A 17534-nucleotide genomic window follows, 5' to 3' on the forward strand; every position below is an offset into this window, starting at 1 on the left:
AAGGCATATGAAGATCCATGCAGGAGAGCTGAAATCTGAAATACCATGATATGAAAAATGAGGTTAAGAGGACTTCGAAATTGAAGAAACCTGAAATTGTACATGTGATAGTCGGAGCAACTGGGAATCCAGATGATCAAGAAAACCCGAACTGAGTACTTAAAAGCATTCCGGGGAATATCACAACAAACATGCTACAGGTGGAGGCTGTCAGAGGTTCAGTGAGGATTCGAAAAGGATCCTTTTTTTTTTTTTGGGATACAGAATCGAGGCTCGTGAAAGAGCTAACATTTATTTCACAAACAAATCAAACAGACAAACAAAATATATAAAAAGAGGGAGCGGAAGACAAGATGGGGAGAGAAGGGGAAGGACAGAAACACAACATTTGAGAGCGGGGAGATGTGTGGGAGGGAGAGGGCTTGGGGGGAGGAGGCGTGGGAAGGGGGAGGGGTGGGAGAAGTAAGTATAAAACGCAAGGACACCCAGGAATTCCAGGACAGAAGTTGGTATTTCAAAAAAGTGGAATTGGTTTTGGATGGGGGAAGATAAGAGATGGTGAACAGCTGTTTTAAATACCTGGAGGGAGGAGTGAGATTGAAGAGAGTGAGGGAGTTTGTTACAGAGGTGGGAGAAAAGAGGAATGAAGGAGTGAAGGTGAGCAGAGTCTTGATGTTGGCAGTTTAACCATAAGCGGGTTGCAGGCAGATCTTGTGCGACCTGTAGGAATATTTGGGGGACAGAGCCCAGAGAGAGCTGGGGGGGGGGGGCAAGGCCAGAGAGGAGTCGGTAGAAGACGGAAAGACCACCAACCTGCCTTCGGTGAGTGAGTGAAAGGCCCTTGGAGTTAGCTTCATCACGGGCGATTCCAATGATTCTAAACGCTTTCGGTTCAACAGCGTGAGGACGAGCTAGGTGGGAGGCAGGAGCACCAGCCCAGACGGGAGAGCAGTATTCCATTGAGCTGCGGATGAAAGCCTGGCATGTGGTGAGGAGCTCAGGTGTGCCAAGGAAGGACTTCGCACGATGGAGTATGCCCATTCGGCGACTGGCTTTGGAGGCCAGATTTGAAATGTGGTTTTTCCAGGAAAGATCATGGCAGATAGTGAGACCCAAAAGCTTGAGTGACAGAACTTCTTGGAGAGGATTATTCAGAAAGTGGATGGGAGGGTTGTCCAGTCGGTCTTTTCTGAGAGACATCGTAAGAGTGTGAGATTTGTCAGGATTGAAAGACATGTTACACTTGTTTGCCCAGTCTGTGATTTTGTGCAGGTCTGCAGAGAGTGAGGAAGCTGCATACTGTCGATCTGAGGGATGAGGAATGGAGCGACAGAGAGTAGTCATCAGCAAAGAGATAGAGAGGATTTTCAAGAGAGTCAGAGAGATCATTGATGAAGACCAGAAAAAGCACAGGGCCCAAAACACTGCCTTGGGGAACTCCAGCCTGAACAGGAAGAGGAGATGAGAGAAACCCATTCAGGGCCACACGTTGACTATGATTCGAGAGGAAGTCTGACAGCCATGCGTGGAGATTTCCATGGATACCAAAGGAGGATTGTTTGGTGAGCAGAGTGAGGTGCCAGACCGTATCGCAGGCATGTGATATGTCAAGGGAGACAACTCTAATTTCCTGTTTGGCATTGAGGACCTCCATCCATTGTTGAGAAAGCAGAAGCATCATGTCCAGACTAGAGTGACCAGGTCTGAAACCAAATTGATGATCAGAGATCAAGCCATTGAAGAGGAAAGACTTCATATCCGAAGCAATGATGGATTCCATGACTTTGCTGATAATTGGGAGAAGGCTGATTTGTCTGTAGTTGCTAGTATCTGTTTTTGCACCTTTTTTGTGCAAAGCGGTGATGTCGGCTGATTTCCAAGCAGATGGCAGATGACCTTGAGCAAAAGAGAGGGTGAAGAGAACAGAGAGAGGGAGGGAAAGAGCAGAAGAACAGGTTTTTCGGACCCGTGGGCTGATGCCGTCAGGTCCAGTTGCAGAATCAGTCGAGGGTTGACGGAAACTTTTCCACCTTGTCAGGAGGAAAGGATACAGAGTCCAGGAGCAACCCGGTACGGTGGGTACAGAGAGGGATGGGTTTGGGACACAAGATTTAGAGGCAAACACAGAGTTGAGGCAAACCGCTTTTTCACGTGCAGAGTCAGCTGTGTCGCCGTTTGAGGTGAGGGAGGGGATGGAGCGGGAACAAACACCAGAAACAGATTTGACCAGATGCCACCAGTATTTGGAAGAGGGAGACAGATAAGAGAGTTCGGTCTTGAGAACGGAGAGATATTGTTTCCTGGCTCTCCTGAGGGTGGACACACACTTGTTTCGGGCTTTGTGAAAGGAAATGAGATTTCCTTCCGTTTGATTTGCTTTCGAGGAGACGAAAGCAAGTTGTTTCTGGGCAACAGCCTCACCACAAGATTCCGTGTACCATGGACGGGAGGAAGGGTATGACAACTGAAGACGAGATCGGATAAATCTGTGCATGAGAGAGAGAAATTTACTTTGGAAGAATTCCCAGGATGAGTTGATATCAGAGGCTTTGGAGATGGGAGACCAGTCCAGATGATTGATGGCTGCTTGAAGACCGTGCCAGTTGGCCTGAGTGAAATGCCAGACTCGTCGACGCTGAGGAGGCTCTCTGAGAATGGTCAGAGAGATGTCCACTTTAACAATCACATGATCAGATGAGCCGATTGGAGCAGAAGAAGAGCAGCAGACATTTTGAGGGAAGTTAGTCATAACCAAGTCCAGAAGAGAAGATGCTCCGTTGGCTGAGATCCGGGTCAGGAAATTGATAGATTGTGTCAGTCCCAGTGAGTCGCAGAAGTCCTTTGCTGAAGAGCCATGGCTGGTGAGAGAGGTACCCACACCCAGCCAACTGGCATGGTGTCAATTGAAATCACCACATATGAAGAAGAGAGAGTTGGGATGGGTAGACAGAAGTTGACCCATATTATCAGACAGCAAGATGGAGATGAAGTCATCACTGTTTGGTGGACGGTACAACATACATATGAACAAAAGGTGGGAGCGAAGGGGAAGCCGTAGCCAAAGGTATTCCTGGGGGTGAGGTGGAGAGAGGGCCGTGCAGGGCGAGTGAGGAAGATAGTTTTTTTTTATAAAGATAGCAACCCCACCTCCAGGACGAGGCTCAGGTCTATCATACCGGAGGAGGGAGTAACCTGGGAGAGATACCAAGGAATCAGAGACATCATGAAGGAGGAAAGTGTCTGTTAAGCAGATCACATCTGGTTTGTCAGAAGCCACCTGTATGGAGAGATCAGTCAAGTTTGAGCGAAGGCCCCGGATGTTTGAGGTCCATACCGTTAATGAAGAGGAAGGGGGAGCATTGGATACAGAACGGGGGGGGGGGGAGGGGTAGGGTAAGATGTGGAAGAGGAGGAAGTGGTAGGGAGAGCTGTTGAAAGTGTGTCAGAGATTTCAGAATAGCTTGGAGAAAGGGAAGAATGGGGCGGACAAAAGGTTTGATGGTGATTGGGTGAGGCACAGTGAGGTGTTATTTGAGGAGGGGGAAGACCGAGGCAGAAGGTTGGGGGAGATGAAGATGAAAGATGGAAGGGGGAAGAAGTGGGGAGGACGCTTTGAGGAGGGATGAGAGGGGAGTCTAGGAGGGGAGGAGCAAGGGAGAGTCTTGGAGGGGAGGCGTGTGGGGGGAGTTTAGGAGTGAAGGGGCAAGGGGGGAGATTTGAAAGGGATGGGTGATAGGGAAGATTTGGAGGGGAGGGGCAAGGGGGAAGATTTGAAAGAGATGGGTGATGGGGAAGATTTGGATGGGAGGGGCAAGGGGGTAGATTTGGAGGGGAGGGGTGATGGGGAAGTTTTGGAAGGGAGGGGTGATGGGGAAGTTTTGGAGGGGAGGGGTGATGGGGAAGTTTTGGAGGGAAGGGGTAAAGGGGAAGATTTGAAAGGGATGGGTGATGGGGAAGATTTGGAGGGGAGGGGCAAGGGGGTAGATTTGAAGGGGAGGGTTGATGGGGAAGTTTTGGAGGGAAGGGGTGATGGGGAAGTTTAGGAGGGAAGGGGTGATGGGGAAGATTTGGAGGGGAGGGGTGAGATTGGATTTTAGAAAGTGTACGATTAATGGGAAACGAACATTTATTGCAAAACGAGTTTCTTGTGACCTTCGAGTCAAAAATACGTTCGAGGACGCTGAAGGAGGGGTGGAGTTGTTAGTTTGAATAGATTTGAGGAGAGTTTCGGGAATGGAGAAAAGAGGAACTGTAAGAGATGGAATTTTTTTTTGGAATGAATAGATTTGGTGAGCAAGTCGAAAGCATCCTTTTATAGAAGAAGAAGAAAAAGGTGTTATAATATACGACAGAATACAGTTCTTCAGGGGAAAGTTTAAACATTTTTAATTTGAGCAGTGAAAACTATCTGGGGAAATGGAAATGGGGGTGAAACACATGATCGAAGAATGAACGAACAAATAAGAACAACGAATAAACGAATAAGAACAGAGAAGGGAAAAAAATTTTAGGGGGTTTTTTTTTAGTTGAGATTTTAAACAAGGAAGTATGGGATGAAAGACTGGGACAAAAACAGAGAACAAAAGTAATTGCAGCACAATCGACGGACCGCTGAGAGAAAAACAAAGCCTCAAGGTTGGACTCGGTAGCATACTGCTACTAGGCCTCAAAATACGCGACACGAATTAACCGACGATTTTGTATACAGGTATGAAAAATTAACACCGATAATCTTACTAAAGACACTGTATGTACACACACCGAAAGATAGATACAGTTTCGTCAAAAACACAATTGTGAAAAATTACCTAACTTCGAAAGCGTGAGCGCATGGACAGCTTCGAAAAGACGTGACCTCCAATCTTGCGCATGCGCAAAAGAACAAATGAGCTTTGGAACAAAGCTATGAGAATGAAGTTTCACAAACTGGTTCATGAATAATGAACCTGTACTGAAAAAGGAGGTGGAGATTTTGAGTTCTGGGAGAACTGCCTCCCACCTCCTAAAATTCGCCAATGGAGATTACAACCAACAAGGGCATCCTTACAAATGTTCTATTTGTGACAAGGATTTTATTTCTAAAGGGAGCTTGAACTTCCATAGTGCAACCCACGCTGGAGTGCTCACATAAAAAGTGCTCTGACTGTGGGAAAGGTTTTGCTGAAAAGGTTTCTTAAATTCACAAAGCATTACTCATACTGGGTTGTACGTGCCCCCCTTGTAAGCATTGCTCATCAGTCGGCATGGTATTCAGTGAAGCTGAAAGGAGAAAGTTATCATGAAAGCGTACAGCCGTTTGAGCATGTACCTTATCAGCACAACTCCTCAGAGTACCATCTGTAACCCCTGACAACCAGCCAGCACCCCAAACCTCCTGATGAAAGTCATACTGCTGGCTGTCACCAGAATGTCTACAACAATGACTGCAAATTGGTGCCAAAAGACAACAAGAATCTCAAAATGCTAATGCCATCGGCGTCCTTTAAACTGAAATTAAAGAAAATGAGAGCTTAATAAAAAAAGGGTAAAATTTATTAATTTGGTTCTCCATATTCTCCTAACAGAGAATTGTTGAAAAATTTATGCCAAGAACTCAAATGGTAACAGAACCTAATCGCTCAATCTGATATTGGATCTCATTGTTCTTCTTTCAGCTTCTCAAGGTCATCTTCCTGAGGTTGCCAGTTTGTAATTATTGTCTCTGTCCTTGCCATGTGTCCAGCGAAGTTCCATTTGAGTTTTTTGATTGTGACCAGTGTTTAGGAATTTTGTTTTCTATCTGATTTAGTTGTTTTCTTGTCCTTTTTTTGGTTATGCTCAGATGGCATCTTTCCATGGCAGTTTGAACATCAATTTTTACTCGATATTTGCTGTAGTCCATGTTTCATTGTCATGTGTGATATGGGGAGAACACCCTTGTTGTAAAATTGTTTTTCAGAAGAAGACTCCTGTCTATGTTTTTCATGAAACTTGAATTTATGAAGTGTTTCGCAATAAAGAGAGGTCCTCAAAGCACAAATGCACTGTCTGTATTATTGTGAATATGTAATGGCACATTATGATCAATAATTATCTTTGTCAGGCAAGGGAGAGTTTGGAGATCTCCATAGCCCCATAAGTAATCCTGATCAAACCGAGACTTGTTCACGAAACCAGTCGAAAGCATTGCATAGCATTTACCATCATGACATAATTGCACTTCATACCATCACTGATTGTTGCCAAGCAGCTCAGTTACACAGGTCTCAATGTGGAAGGCCACACAACTGGTTGCTACCACATTCTTCTCAACGTCAATCATTGTTAATGGATGGAATACCTTTGAACACAGACTTCCAAAAAAGAGAAGAGGGGACCGAACCCCTCCTTTCCTACACCCCCCCCTCCCCAAAGGTAGAGATTCAAGTCGATGTGGCCACTGGCTAGACCAATCAGAAATAATTATTCCAAAAACTAAAAAAACAAAAATTCCAAAAACAGATCCTCGCAAGTACAGACCAATCAGCCTGCTCCCAATCATCAGCAAGGTCATGGAATCCATCATCACCTGTGAAATTAAATCCTTCCCCTTCTCCAATGGCTTGATCTTAAATCATCAATTTCGATTCAGACCAGGTCTCTTTCCTGGACATGCTGCTTCTGCGGTCTCAACAATGGATGGATGTCCTCAACGCCAGACAGGAAATCAGAACCGTCTCACTTGACATATACTGTGCCTTCGATACGGTCTGACACCCCGCCCTGTTCACCAAACTCTCCTTTTATGGTATCCATAGAAATCCACATGCATGGCTTGTGGAATTCCTCTCAGGTCGCAGTCAACGTGTGGCCTGAATGGAATTGTCCCATCTCCCTTCCTGTTCAGGCTGGAGTTCTTGGCAGTGTTCTGGGCCCTGTACTTTTTCTGGTCTTCCTCAATGATCTATCCGACTCTCTGGAAAAACATCTCGCTGTCTCTTTGCTGATGACTCCACCCCCTGCTGCTCCACATTTCAACCCTCAGATTGGCAGCACAGCAGCCTCTTCACTCTCTGCAGACCGGATAAAATCACAAACTGGTCAAGCAAGTGGAACATGTCCTTCAATCCTTATAAATCCCACACTCTCACTATGTCCCTCTGAAAAGACTGTCTGGAAAACCCTCCCATCTACTTTCTCAACAATCGTTTCGAATAGGTTCTGTGACTTTTGGGTCTCACTATCTGCCATGATCTTTTCTGGGAAAACCACATTTCCAAGCTGGCCTCCAAAGCCAGTCGCCGAGTGGGCATCCTCCGTCATGCGAATTCCTTCCTTGGCACTACTGAGCTCCTCACCACATGCAAAGCTTTCATCTGCAGCTTGATGGAGTACTGCTCTCCCCTCTTAGTTCGGCAGTTAAGAGGAAGCATCGTTCATTTTTTCAGGAAAGCACCAAATTTGGCACAGATGTAGTATGGACCTATACAATTGTTTTCCTGAGGGGCACCCAAAAATTCAGAAATTTTGAAATTAAAATTAAATCCTGAGGGGCGCCGTGAAAAACGGGAGAAAACGGGTATTGATTCGAACTGTAGATTCTGATATTGTGGTCTTGGCAATAGCACACTACTTTACCTACCAGTCACACGGTGTGGCGGAACTCTGGATTGGCACTGGTAAAAGCTACCCCTACCTTGCCATCCATAAAATTGCCACCGGCCTTGGCCGCAGGAAGTCCGAGTCTTTGCCATTATTTCATGCCTTCACTGGCTGCGACACAGTGTCATTTTTTGCCCAAATTGGGAAAAAGACAGCCTGGAAGGCTTGGGAGGCATACCCCAGCATCACGCAGACCTTTCATGCTCTCGCTTATAGGCCATCTGTGGACGCTATTACTATGGAACTACCGAGCATAGAAAGATATGTTGCCATCCTCTATGACCGGACTACCGAGATAAAGACAGTGAATGACATGCGCCGACACTTGTTCACGAAGAAGGCAAGAACAATTGATCACATTCCCCCAACAGCAGACGCCTTCGAACAACACCTAAAACGTGCATGTTTTCAGGCTGGACACGTATGGAGTCAGGCACTTGTGCGCTACCCAGAACTTCCATCACCAGCTGATTGGGGCTGGATGAAAACAGGGACTTCTTGGACACCAATTTGGACCACAATACCACTGATACAGGAGGCATGTTCAGAGCTTACAAGCTGCCATTGTAAGTCGGCCTGTAAAGGCAACTGTAAATGCTCCAGGGCAGATCTGCCCTGCACATCACTGTGTGACTGCGATGGACAGTGCTTGTAGTACTACGCGTCTGTGCGAGAGCCTCCACCTTTCAAGTGCCCACAATATTTTAAGTTAAAACTGCAACTGTGTGTAACTGTGATTAATTAATACCATTTCATTGTTATCAGAGAACAATAAAACAATGTGTATCACTTGGAATTGAAATTTTACCTAAAATACTATGAGAGATTCAAGGAAAATGGGAAAAAGGGCGGTCATGTTGAAATTCAATATGGCGGCCACCAGGGGTTCTGAATTTTTGGGCACCCCTCAGGAAAACAATTGTATAGGTCCATACTACATCTGTGCCAAACTTGGTGCTTTCCTGAAAAAATGAACGATACGCCCTATTTTTCGGTCATAACTGCCTAAGTATCTGGCTTCACGCTCTAGAAACCAAAGCTTTCAGAATCATTGGTATCTCCCGCGATGAAGATGATAATACACGTTGTTGGTGTGACACGTTATTGGTAATACACGTTATAATTCGCGTTATTGATGTGACAATACAGGAAAACTTGAAATGGGATGCTCATACAGGAGAAATGCTTAAAAAATGCAATAGAAAGTTGTACATTTTACGTAGTCTTAAATCGTATAGCTTACCCATCTGTGACCTTGTGACAATTTATATTGGCTTCATAGGACCAGTGATGGAGTATTGTGTACCTGTTTTCAATGTAGCCTTAACTAAAGAGCAGGTGAACAATTTAGAACGGATTCAAAAAAGAGCCTGAACAATAATGTGAGGACAACGTTACACATCTTACCATCTTGCTTTGGAAACGTGTAAATTACAAACCCTGGAGGAACGACGATATAAGTTGTGTTTTAGGAGTCGCGGAAGGCGAGAGAACGAGGCCATTCGTAGGGTTCGAAGATGGTTTATTGTAACAGCAAGATCCAGCACACTAAACTCGAACGGAAGTCAGCATGCTTATATAAAGCCAAAAGCCCTCTTCGGAGGGCGTGGCTCCGGCAACCGCGCGTGCGTCACGTCTGCACAACCACAAGTCCAACAGGCCCGTGCACGTGTATTATGCCCAAATAAGGTAATCACATAAGGTAACCGCCACATGCGGTTACCTGCACATAAGGTAACCGCCACATACGTCCCCCCAGAATGCACTCCACGGGCCTATGCGTAGGCCGAGGCGACCGAGGGGCTGGGCAATTCCTCGGGGGAGGCTGCCGAGGTTCCTCGCGGGCCTCCCGAGGTTGCAGGTCGCGGGTGCAGTGCCGAGAAGGCTCGAGCGGTGCACGCGAAAAGTGGGTGAGCCAACCGAGGGGCTGGTCAAGGCCTCGGGGGAGGCTGCCGAGGTTCCTCGCGGGCCTCCCGAGGATGCAGGGTCGGAGAAGTAGTTGCGGTTATAGTTGTAGTTGCGCGAGGGTGACGAAGCGGCCGTGCCTCTAACATCAGCGCGCGCGAAGGTGACGAAACAGCCGTTCCGCCAACGTCAGTGTGCGCGAAGGTGACGAAGCAGCCGTGCCTTCGGAGGGTCTTGGAATAGGTTCGCCCCTCCGGTCGTAGAGGAGGAGCCGAGCGCGGTGCGCGAACCTCATAGTCATGGCCGTCGTCATTACCGAAACTCCGGCATTTCGAAACCACGTTCAAAACTGCGCCCGAAGCCGTGCGGGAGAAGCCGGCGTCACCAGCTTAGGTGGCTTCCCTGGCTCGGGCGCGCTTGCCGTGTTCGTTCACAGCCCCGGAATCCGTTCGGGGGCAGTCAGAGGTCACCAGTTTAGGAGTCGCAGAAGGCGAGAGAACGAGGCCATTCGTAGGGTTCGAAGATGGTTTATTAGCGCTGAGGAAGCGCCTCTAGCGAATGACTTCCAGCCAGTGTAACGCAAATTCCTGTCACAGGAATTCTGAGATCATATAAGTGTGACGTGGCAGTTCCTGATTGGTTCGTGTTGGGGAACCCCTTCTCGCTGCCGACGTGACGTAAATTCGCGCACGCGCACTGGTGAAGCTTACTCGATCTTACTCGATCCCATATTACATGTACTTTCATTGCATACAAATTATACTTCCTCCTAGAAATTCCATGCCCGAACCTCAGCGCAATCCAAGAGGATTCACTTGTTGTAACAGCAGATCCAGCACACTAAACTCGAACGGAAGTCAGCATGCTTATATAAAGCCAAAAGCCCTCTTTGGAGGGCGTGGCTCCGGCAACCACGCGTGCATCACGTCCGCACAACCACAAGTCCAACAGGCCCGTGCACGTGTATTATGCCCAAATAAGGTAATCACATAAGGTAACCGCCACATGCGGTTACCTGCACATAAGGTAACCGCCACAGTGTAAAGATTTTGCACTCGCTATTGAAACCCATCATTTGCGTACAAAATGGTTACCTGGTATGAGAGATATACCTTTTAATCCCTAGAAAGCACGAAGGTACTCACAGTACAAATGCAGAACAAAAATATTTCAAACAAGCGCATTGCCATTTTTAATTGGTATTCTTAATAGTTTGTAATACTTTGTCACAATTCTCAGATTTTTTTTTCTTCTGTTTGAAACATGCAATTAAGTTTACATTTTATTGTTAATTCACTATTTGAAATTTACATATTTTTATATTCTAAGCAATCTTTGATTGCAAATTATGAATATGTATTGTCGTGTGACTACCCTTGGTGAACACCGTAGGGTAGCATTGAAGACCAAACAAGCTTTAACACTGAGGCGTTCAGTTCAATGGCGGAGTTAATATGAGTAGGGAGCAAATGGGGGAGAAGAGAAACCGGAGAGCTTACCATCGTGAATTCCACAGGCAGTCCTCGAACCTGTAGTAAATAAACTCACATAAAACGGAATTAAAATGTACAAAAATAAACAGGTTTATTTGATAAAATGTCGGTAACAAGGAAACAACATGATAAAACTAAATTCCTAAATGGGATGTCCCCACTCACAGACTCGAAAAACAAATGATGAGAAAAATAACTGGAAAATAAATGTGTTTGGTTATTTAGTGGGCACTTAGCTCAACTTGGCTGGGGTGTCTCGTCAGGGAATTGTCCAGGCCCTCCCCGAGTGTGCAATCCGGACGCGGCTCTGGTGTTGTTCGGAAAAAGGCCTCACTCGCCCTCGTTCACTAGGCCGAGCTCAATGGCGTGGAACAGGCCTTACGCATGAAGCGAATGGCAGGCGTGCAGTCCACTCTTCCACGCCGTGCTCGTCCACCCGTCCTTTGCACAGAAAACCACAGTTCTCGGGCCGTGACTCTTCCTCCACACAACCGTCCACTATTGCTTTTGGAATGAGAAGCGCAAGAGGGAACGTTTGCTCTCAATCCCAGATGCCAGATGCAAGAGGGGAACGAGGAGAAGATGCCGGTACACAACCCCTCACTGGCAGAACCAAACCAAGAAGTCAAAAATGTCCGCCGCTCCTATTATTTTGTACATTCCGCCCTGACATCATCCGTGCCTGCCTCCACAATCAGAGTCCCTTCTTACTTGTCCTGTCAATCAAACCCCGGAACAATCACTGCTCCTCTGGGCGCGGCTCTTGGCCTGCCCGTCCTGTGCAATTCTCAAGTCGCCGTAATCAGCGGCAGTGCTCGATCTGAGTTTCCGGTTAGTTTTAATTAATTAGTATAATAATTCGGGTGTTGTTTGCGTGGCTTTGCTATATGTCTAGTGCGGTATCATAAGGAACAAAGGTACAGATTACAGAGGTATTTACAAACAGGGAATTAATTTACCCATAATCCCTGAGCTAATTAACATACCCCACTCCTCTGACAGGGACGAAGATACAAACTTAACCCGACAGTCTGGTCTAATACAAACTCCCTATTTATTACATGGGTGGTTCTTCTTCTTCACGACAATCGGAGCACACTAATCTATACATTCTACATGGTTCCAAGGTAATCATTGTCTGTCCCCCACAAACGTAACAGTATGCATGTGTAATTCAGCCATTCACTGCGAGACATGCTTTCAATAACCATTTTGATTGATTGATTGATTGTTCTTCCATGAGCTTTGTCTGTGCTTACAAAGACAAAAAAAACAAACAAGAAAGACGTCGTGCAGAGAACGATACTTGAAAAATCCACCCCCAAACCCCCACACTCCCTGCCCCGCCTCCCCAAAAAAAGTTGCCATTGAGACATCAAATTGTCCATTTCTTTGAATTAAAGTTGACAATCTTAAGCATAGCTCATTGATTTTCAGGTGAAAATTGATGATTTTGAAAGTTTGACCTTTAACCTTTTGACGTTAAAATATTTGATTTCCCAATTCAGTGAGGCACTTTGCAATTGCTCTTTAATGCTCAGGTTAATCGGATAAAAATTGACGATTTTTTAGACATAAATTGATGATTTTAGAAGTTTGATTTGGAGTTCACATTTGACCTTTTAACCTCAAAAATAGTTGCTTCCACAATTCGGCGATTCAATGTGCAAATGCTGTTCAACTTTCACAGCAATCGGATGAAAAATGACTATTTTACAAATTTGACCTCGAGATGACCTTTGACCTAAAGATGAATCGGCTTCTCAGTTGTGACTACCTCCACAACTTGGTAAAGTTTTGTGACTATCTGGTTAGAATTGTAACTTGTGGGCAAATGACAGACAAACAAGAAATCTGTCGTGCATAGAACGATAATTGAAAATTCAGGATTTTAGGAATTTGAAAAAAGTGGTTGACTTTTGGCGGATGTTGACCTTTTGGCCGATGTTGACGTCAAAAATAATTGGTGGCTGAATTCATGGTCCTGATATGCAAATCCTCTTTAAATTTAAAATGAATCGGATGAAAATTGAGGATTTTTAGAAATCTGCCAAAATAGTTGACTATATTGGCCTACACTGACCTTTTGACCTCAAAATCAATAGGTTTGCTTTTCCTTATGGCCACCTCGATGATTTGGTGAGGTTTGGTAAAGGTCGGTGTTTTGTGCCCAGGGTTTGTGCCAAGGGTTTTTGCCCAGGGCCCCAAAAAATATTAATCCGCCTCTGCCTGACTGACACTCTCATACACACTCACTCACTGACACTCATTCACTTACTGACTCACTCACTAACTGACTAAGTGACACACTCACTCACTCATCGACGCACTGACACACTCACTCATTGACTAACTGACTCACTCACTGACTGACTCACTCAATGACTGACTCACTCAATGACTGACTCACTCACTGACTCACTTCCTCACTGACTGACTCAGACTTACTCACATACATACTCACTCATTGAATCACTCACTGACTCACTCTCTGACTGTCTCACTTACACCAACTCACTGACAGACTCACTCAACTAACTGACTCACACATTCACATACACACTCACTCACTGGCTTACTGACTCACTCACTCGCATACACACTCACTGACTCAAACTCACTCAATCAATGACTCTCTGGCTGTCTCACTGACTCACTCAATCACTGACTAACTCACTCAACAAAATGACTGACTGACGCACTCACACAATGAACTCACTGACTCACTCACACTCACTGACTCACACTCACTGACTCGCTCACACTCACTGACTCACACATTCACATACACACTCACTCACTGACTTACTGACTCACTCACTCGCATACACGCTCACTGACTCACATACACACTCACTGACACACTCAATGACTCTCTGGCTGTCTCACTGACTCACTCAATCACTAACTGACTCACTCACACAATGCACTCACTGTCTGAATCACACTCACGCACTCACACTCACTCAATCACTTCCTCATTTACTTACCTACGGACACTGATCGATCGATAAGTTTACCAGAGAAAAGTCCGGGTGAGCTAAAAACGAGCTTGTTACCTGGTAAAGTCTTTTCGGAATCCATTTTAAAACAACACGAATGTAAGTACATGTGTGGATGGTGGGGAGTGACACACATTTATTTCATATCAATAAATTATTTTTAAAAAATAAAATATAATGACAATATTGTAGCGGTTACCGCTGGATGCACACAATCGCCTTGCACCGGCCAGAACACGGCCAGACGCGCCTCTCCCGGGCATGCCCGCTATCGCCTTTCCAGGGCTCGCCCAGAGCGTCCGGGCATGCCCGCTATCGCCTTTCCAGGGCTCGCCCAGAGCGTCCGGGCATGCCCGCTATCGCCTTTCCAGGGCTCGCCCAGAGCGTCCGGGCATGCCCGCTCTTGCCTTTCCAGTGCTCGTCCAGAGCGCCCGGGCACGCCCAGCCTCGACTTGCCAGGCCGCAGCCAAACACGCCCGGGCAGGTCCAGACTCGCCTTTCCAAGGCTCGCCCTTGACACCCGGGCATGCCCGGTATAGCTTTTGCCAGGCAAACTTCCCGACATAAATGTGTATATATATTGCTGCCCGATAAACGGGCTTTGGTCAGAATACCTGAGCTGTTTTGTTTCAATAAAGCAACTCGGACGAATTCCGTCTTTGGTCGCGTCAATTCTTTCGACTCGCGTTGGAGCGCAGCTCCTTCACTGGTGACCTACCGACATGGACACGGCAGTGACTCTTAAACTGCCTACCTTCTGGGAGGCTCACGCGGCTGTTTGGTTCACCCAGGCGGACTCCCAGTTCGCCCTGCGAGGCATCACCGCGGACGACACCCGCTTCCACCACGTCGTGGCAGCGCTCGGTTCCGCCACCGCGGCCCGCGTCCTGAGCCTCCTCGAGCACCCGCCGGCTGCCGACAAGTATGACGCGCTGAAGACGCTCCTCCTCGACGCTTTCGCCCTCTCACCGGCGGTACGCGCACGGCGCCTGCTCGACCTGCCCGAGCACGGCGACACGCGCCCGTCCGAGCGCATGGCCTATATGCTCTCGTTGTTCGGTGAGCACTCTCCGGATTTTCTGTTCCGCGAGTTGTTCCTTCACCAGCTGCCTTGCCCGGTACACCTCGCCCTGGCTGGCACGTCGATCACCGATCCCCGCGCCCTCGCCAGGGAAGCCGATAGGATCTCCTCGGCGGGCCAACACATCGGCGCGGCTACCTGGAGCCTGCCGCCGTCCGAGGCGACGCCCATGACGCCCGAGCGTCCTGCGCGGTTGGAGGCCAAACTGCCGGTGAAACTGGCGGCCGCCACGCCGCACCGACCGCTTCCGACATGACGGCCGGGGCCTCCACCTGACCAGGCATGGTGTTATTACCACGCCAGGTTCGGACACAAGGCTCGGACGTGCCGACCCCCGTGCACTTTCGGCAAGTCGGGAAACGGCCGGGCCGGCGTTCATTCCCAGCCATGAGCGCCGGCCACTCGGGCAACTTGCTTTTTATTCGGGACAAAGCGTCCGGGCGGCGTTTCCTTTGTGACACCGGCGCCCAACTGAGCGTCATACCCGCCTCCGAGCAGGACAGGCGGGACGCCGTTTGTGGCCCCTCTTTGGTCGCTGCTAATGGCTCGGCCATACGCACTTTTGGCCCATGCAACGTCACCCTCTGCTTTGGCAGCCAGCGCTTTCAGCGGACCTTTGTGACCTCCTGCGTCCCCATGGCTTTGCTGGGCGCCGACTTCCTCTGCGCACACGGGCTGCTGGTCGACGTCAAACGCCGTCGCCTTGTCAACGCCGAGACCTTCAGCTCCCTGGCGTGCACGATGAGCAGCTCCGCGCCGACCAAACTGGTGTGCGCCCTCCCGACGGCGAACGAGTTCGCTCGCCTGCTCGCGGAATTCCCGGCCCTCACACGGCCGACGTTTTCGGCCGTCGCAGTGCGGCATGGGTTCGAGCACCACATACCCACTACGGGCCCGCCGGTCTACGCCAGGGCCCGCCGCCTCGACCCGGCCAAGCTCGCCGTGGCAAAGCCGAGTTCGACACGTTGGAGCACCTCGGCATCGTGCGGCGCTCCAATAGCGCGTGGGCCTCACCACTGCACATCATGCCAAAGCCGGGGGGCGGATGGCGCCCGTGTGGCGACTACCGCCGCCTCAACGACGCTACCACCCCCGACAGGTACCCGATCCCGCACATCCAGGACTTTTCCGCCCATTTGGCGGGACGGGTCATATTTTCCAAAATTGACCTGATACGGGGATACCACCAGGTACCTGTCCGGGCGGCCGACGTCCCGAAGATGGCCGTCATCACGCCATTCAGCCTGTTCGAATTTTTGAGGATGCCGTTTGGCGTCAAGAACGCGGCCCAGGCATTCCAGCGTGAAATGGACGGCGTGCTGCGTGACCTGCCATTTCTTTTCGTCTATCTGGACGACATCCTCGTCGCCAGCACGTCCCGCGCCGAGCACCTCCTCCACCTCCGAACACTGTTCGGTCGCCTCAGCGAGCACGGCTTAATTGTCAACCTGGCCAAATGCCACTTTGGCACGACGACCGTTGACTTTTTGGGCCACCGCATCACCAAGACCGGGGCCGTGCCGCTGCCGACCAAGGTCGAGGCCATCACCACGTTCCCGCGTCCCCGTTCCATCAAGGCCCTACAAGAGTTCCTCGGCATGGTGAATTTTTATCACCGATTCGTGCCCCGCGCTGCTCAGCTCATGCGGCCCCTTTACGAGGCCCTCCGGGGCAAGCCGGCCAAGCATGACATTGTTTGGTCCGCGGCCATGGATGCGCCCTTCGCAAGCGCAAAACGGGCCCTCACCGACGCAACGCTGCTGGCTCACCCGGTGCTCAACGCGCCCATCGCCCTCACTACGGACGCCTCCAACTACGCGGTGGCGCCGTCCATGAACAATGGGTGGACGGGGTTTGGCAGCCACTCGCTTTTTTCAGCCGGCAGCTCCGGCCGAACGAGTTAAAATACAGCACGTTCGACCGCGAGCTGCTAGGTCTATTCCTGGCCATTCGCCATTTCCGACACCTTCTGGAGGGCCGCCCGTTCACGGCTTTCATCGACCACAAGCCGTTGGTCTACGCAATGGCCAAAGTCACGGAGCCGTGGTCGGCCTGCCAGCAGCGCCACCTCTCCGCCATGTCGGAATTCACCACGGACATCCGGCACGTCGCCGGCAAAGACAACGCTGTGGCCGACTGTCTTTCTCGGGCCAGCGCAAACCCGGTCCACCTCGGCGTGGACTTCGCGCTCATGGCGGCCGATCAGACCACCGACACCTCGATGCAGGCCCTCCAGGCGGTGGACACGGGCCTCCGCCTGGCCGACATCCCCTTCGCGGGCACCGTCCTGCTCTGCGACGTCTCCCAGGGCCAGCCTCGCCCCATCGTGCCCGTTTCCTGGCGGCGCCGCATCTTTGCCTCCATCCACGGCCTTTCTCACCCGGGCCGGAAAGCTTCTCAGAAGCTGGTGTCGGCGCGTTTCGTCTGGCACGG

General features: G+C 49.2%; 2 protein-coding genes across 2 annotated transcripts in view; both read left to right on the forward strand.

Annotated features, from left to right (window-relative positions):
- LOC137411364 (uncharacterized) overlaps positions 1-11534 on the forward strand; it is a 37254-nt gene extending 25720 nt beyond the window's left edge. The window contains exon 4 of the mRNA XM_078771117.1: positions 11370-11534. Within this exon, the coding sequence (XP_078627243.1) occupies positions 11370-11534 (165 nt within the window). The remainder of the gene's footprint in view (positions 1-11369) is intronic.
- The window catches only part of LOC137416663 (uncharacterized), a 209070-nt gene that overhangs the window by 110067 nt on the left and 81469 nt on the right, over positions 1-17534 (forward strand). The gene's annotated exons all lie outside the window — the stretch shown is intronic.

Source organism: Myxine glutinosa, chromosome 1 (genome assembly GCF_964187855.1).
Source record: "Myxine glutinosa chromosome 1, kmMyxGlut1.1, whole genome shotgun sequence".
NCBI classification, from domain to species: Eukaryota; Metazoa; Chordata; class Myxini; order Myxiniformes; family Myxinidae; genus Myxine; species Myxine glutinosa.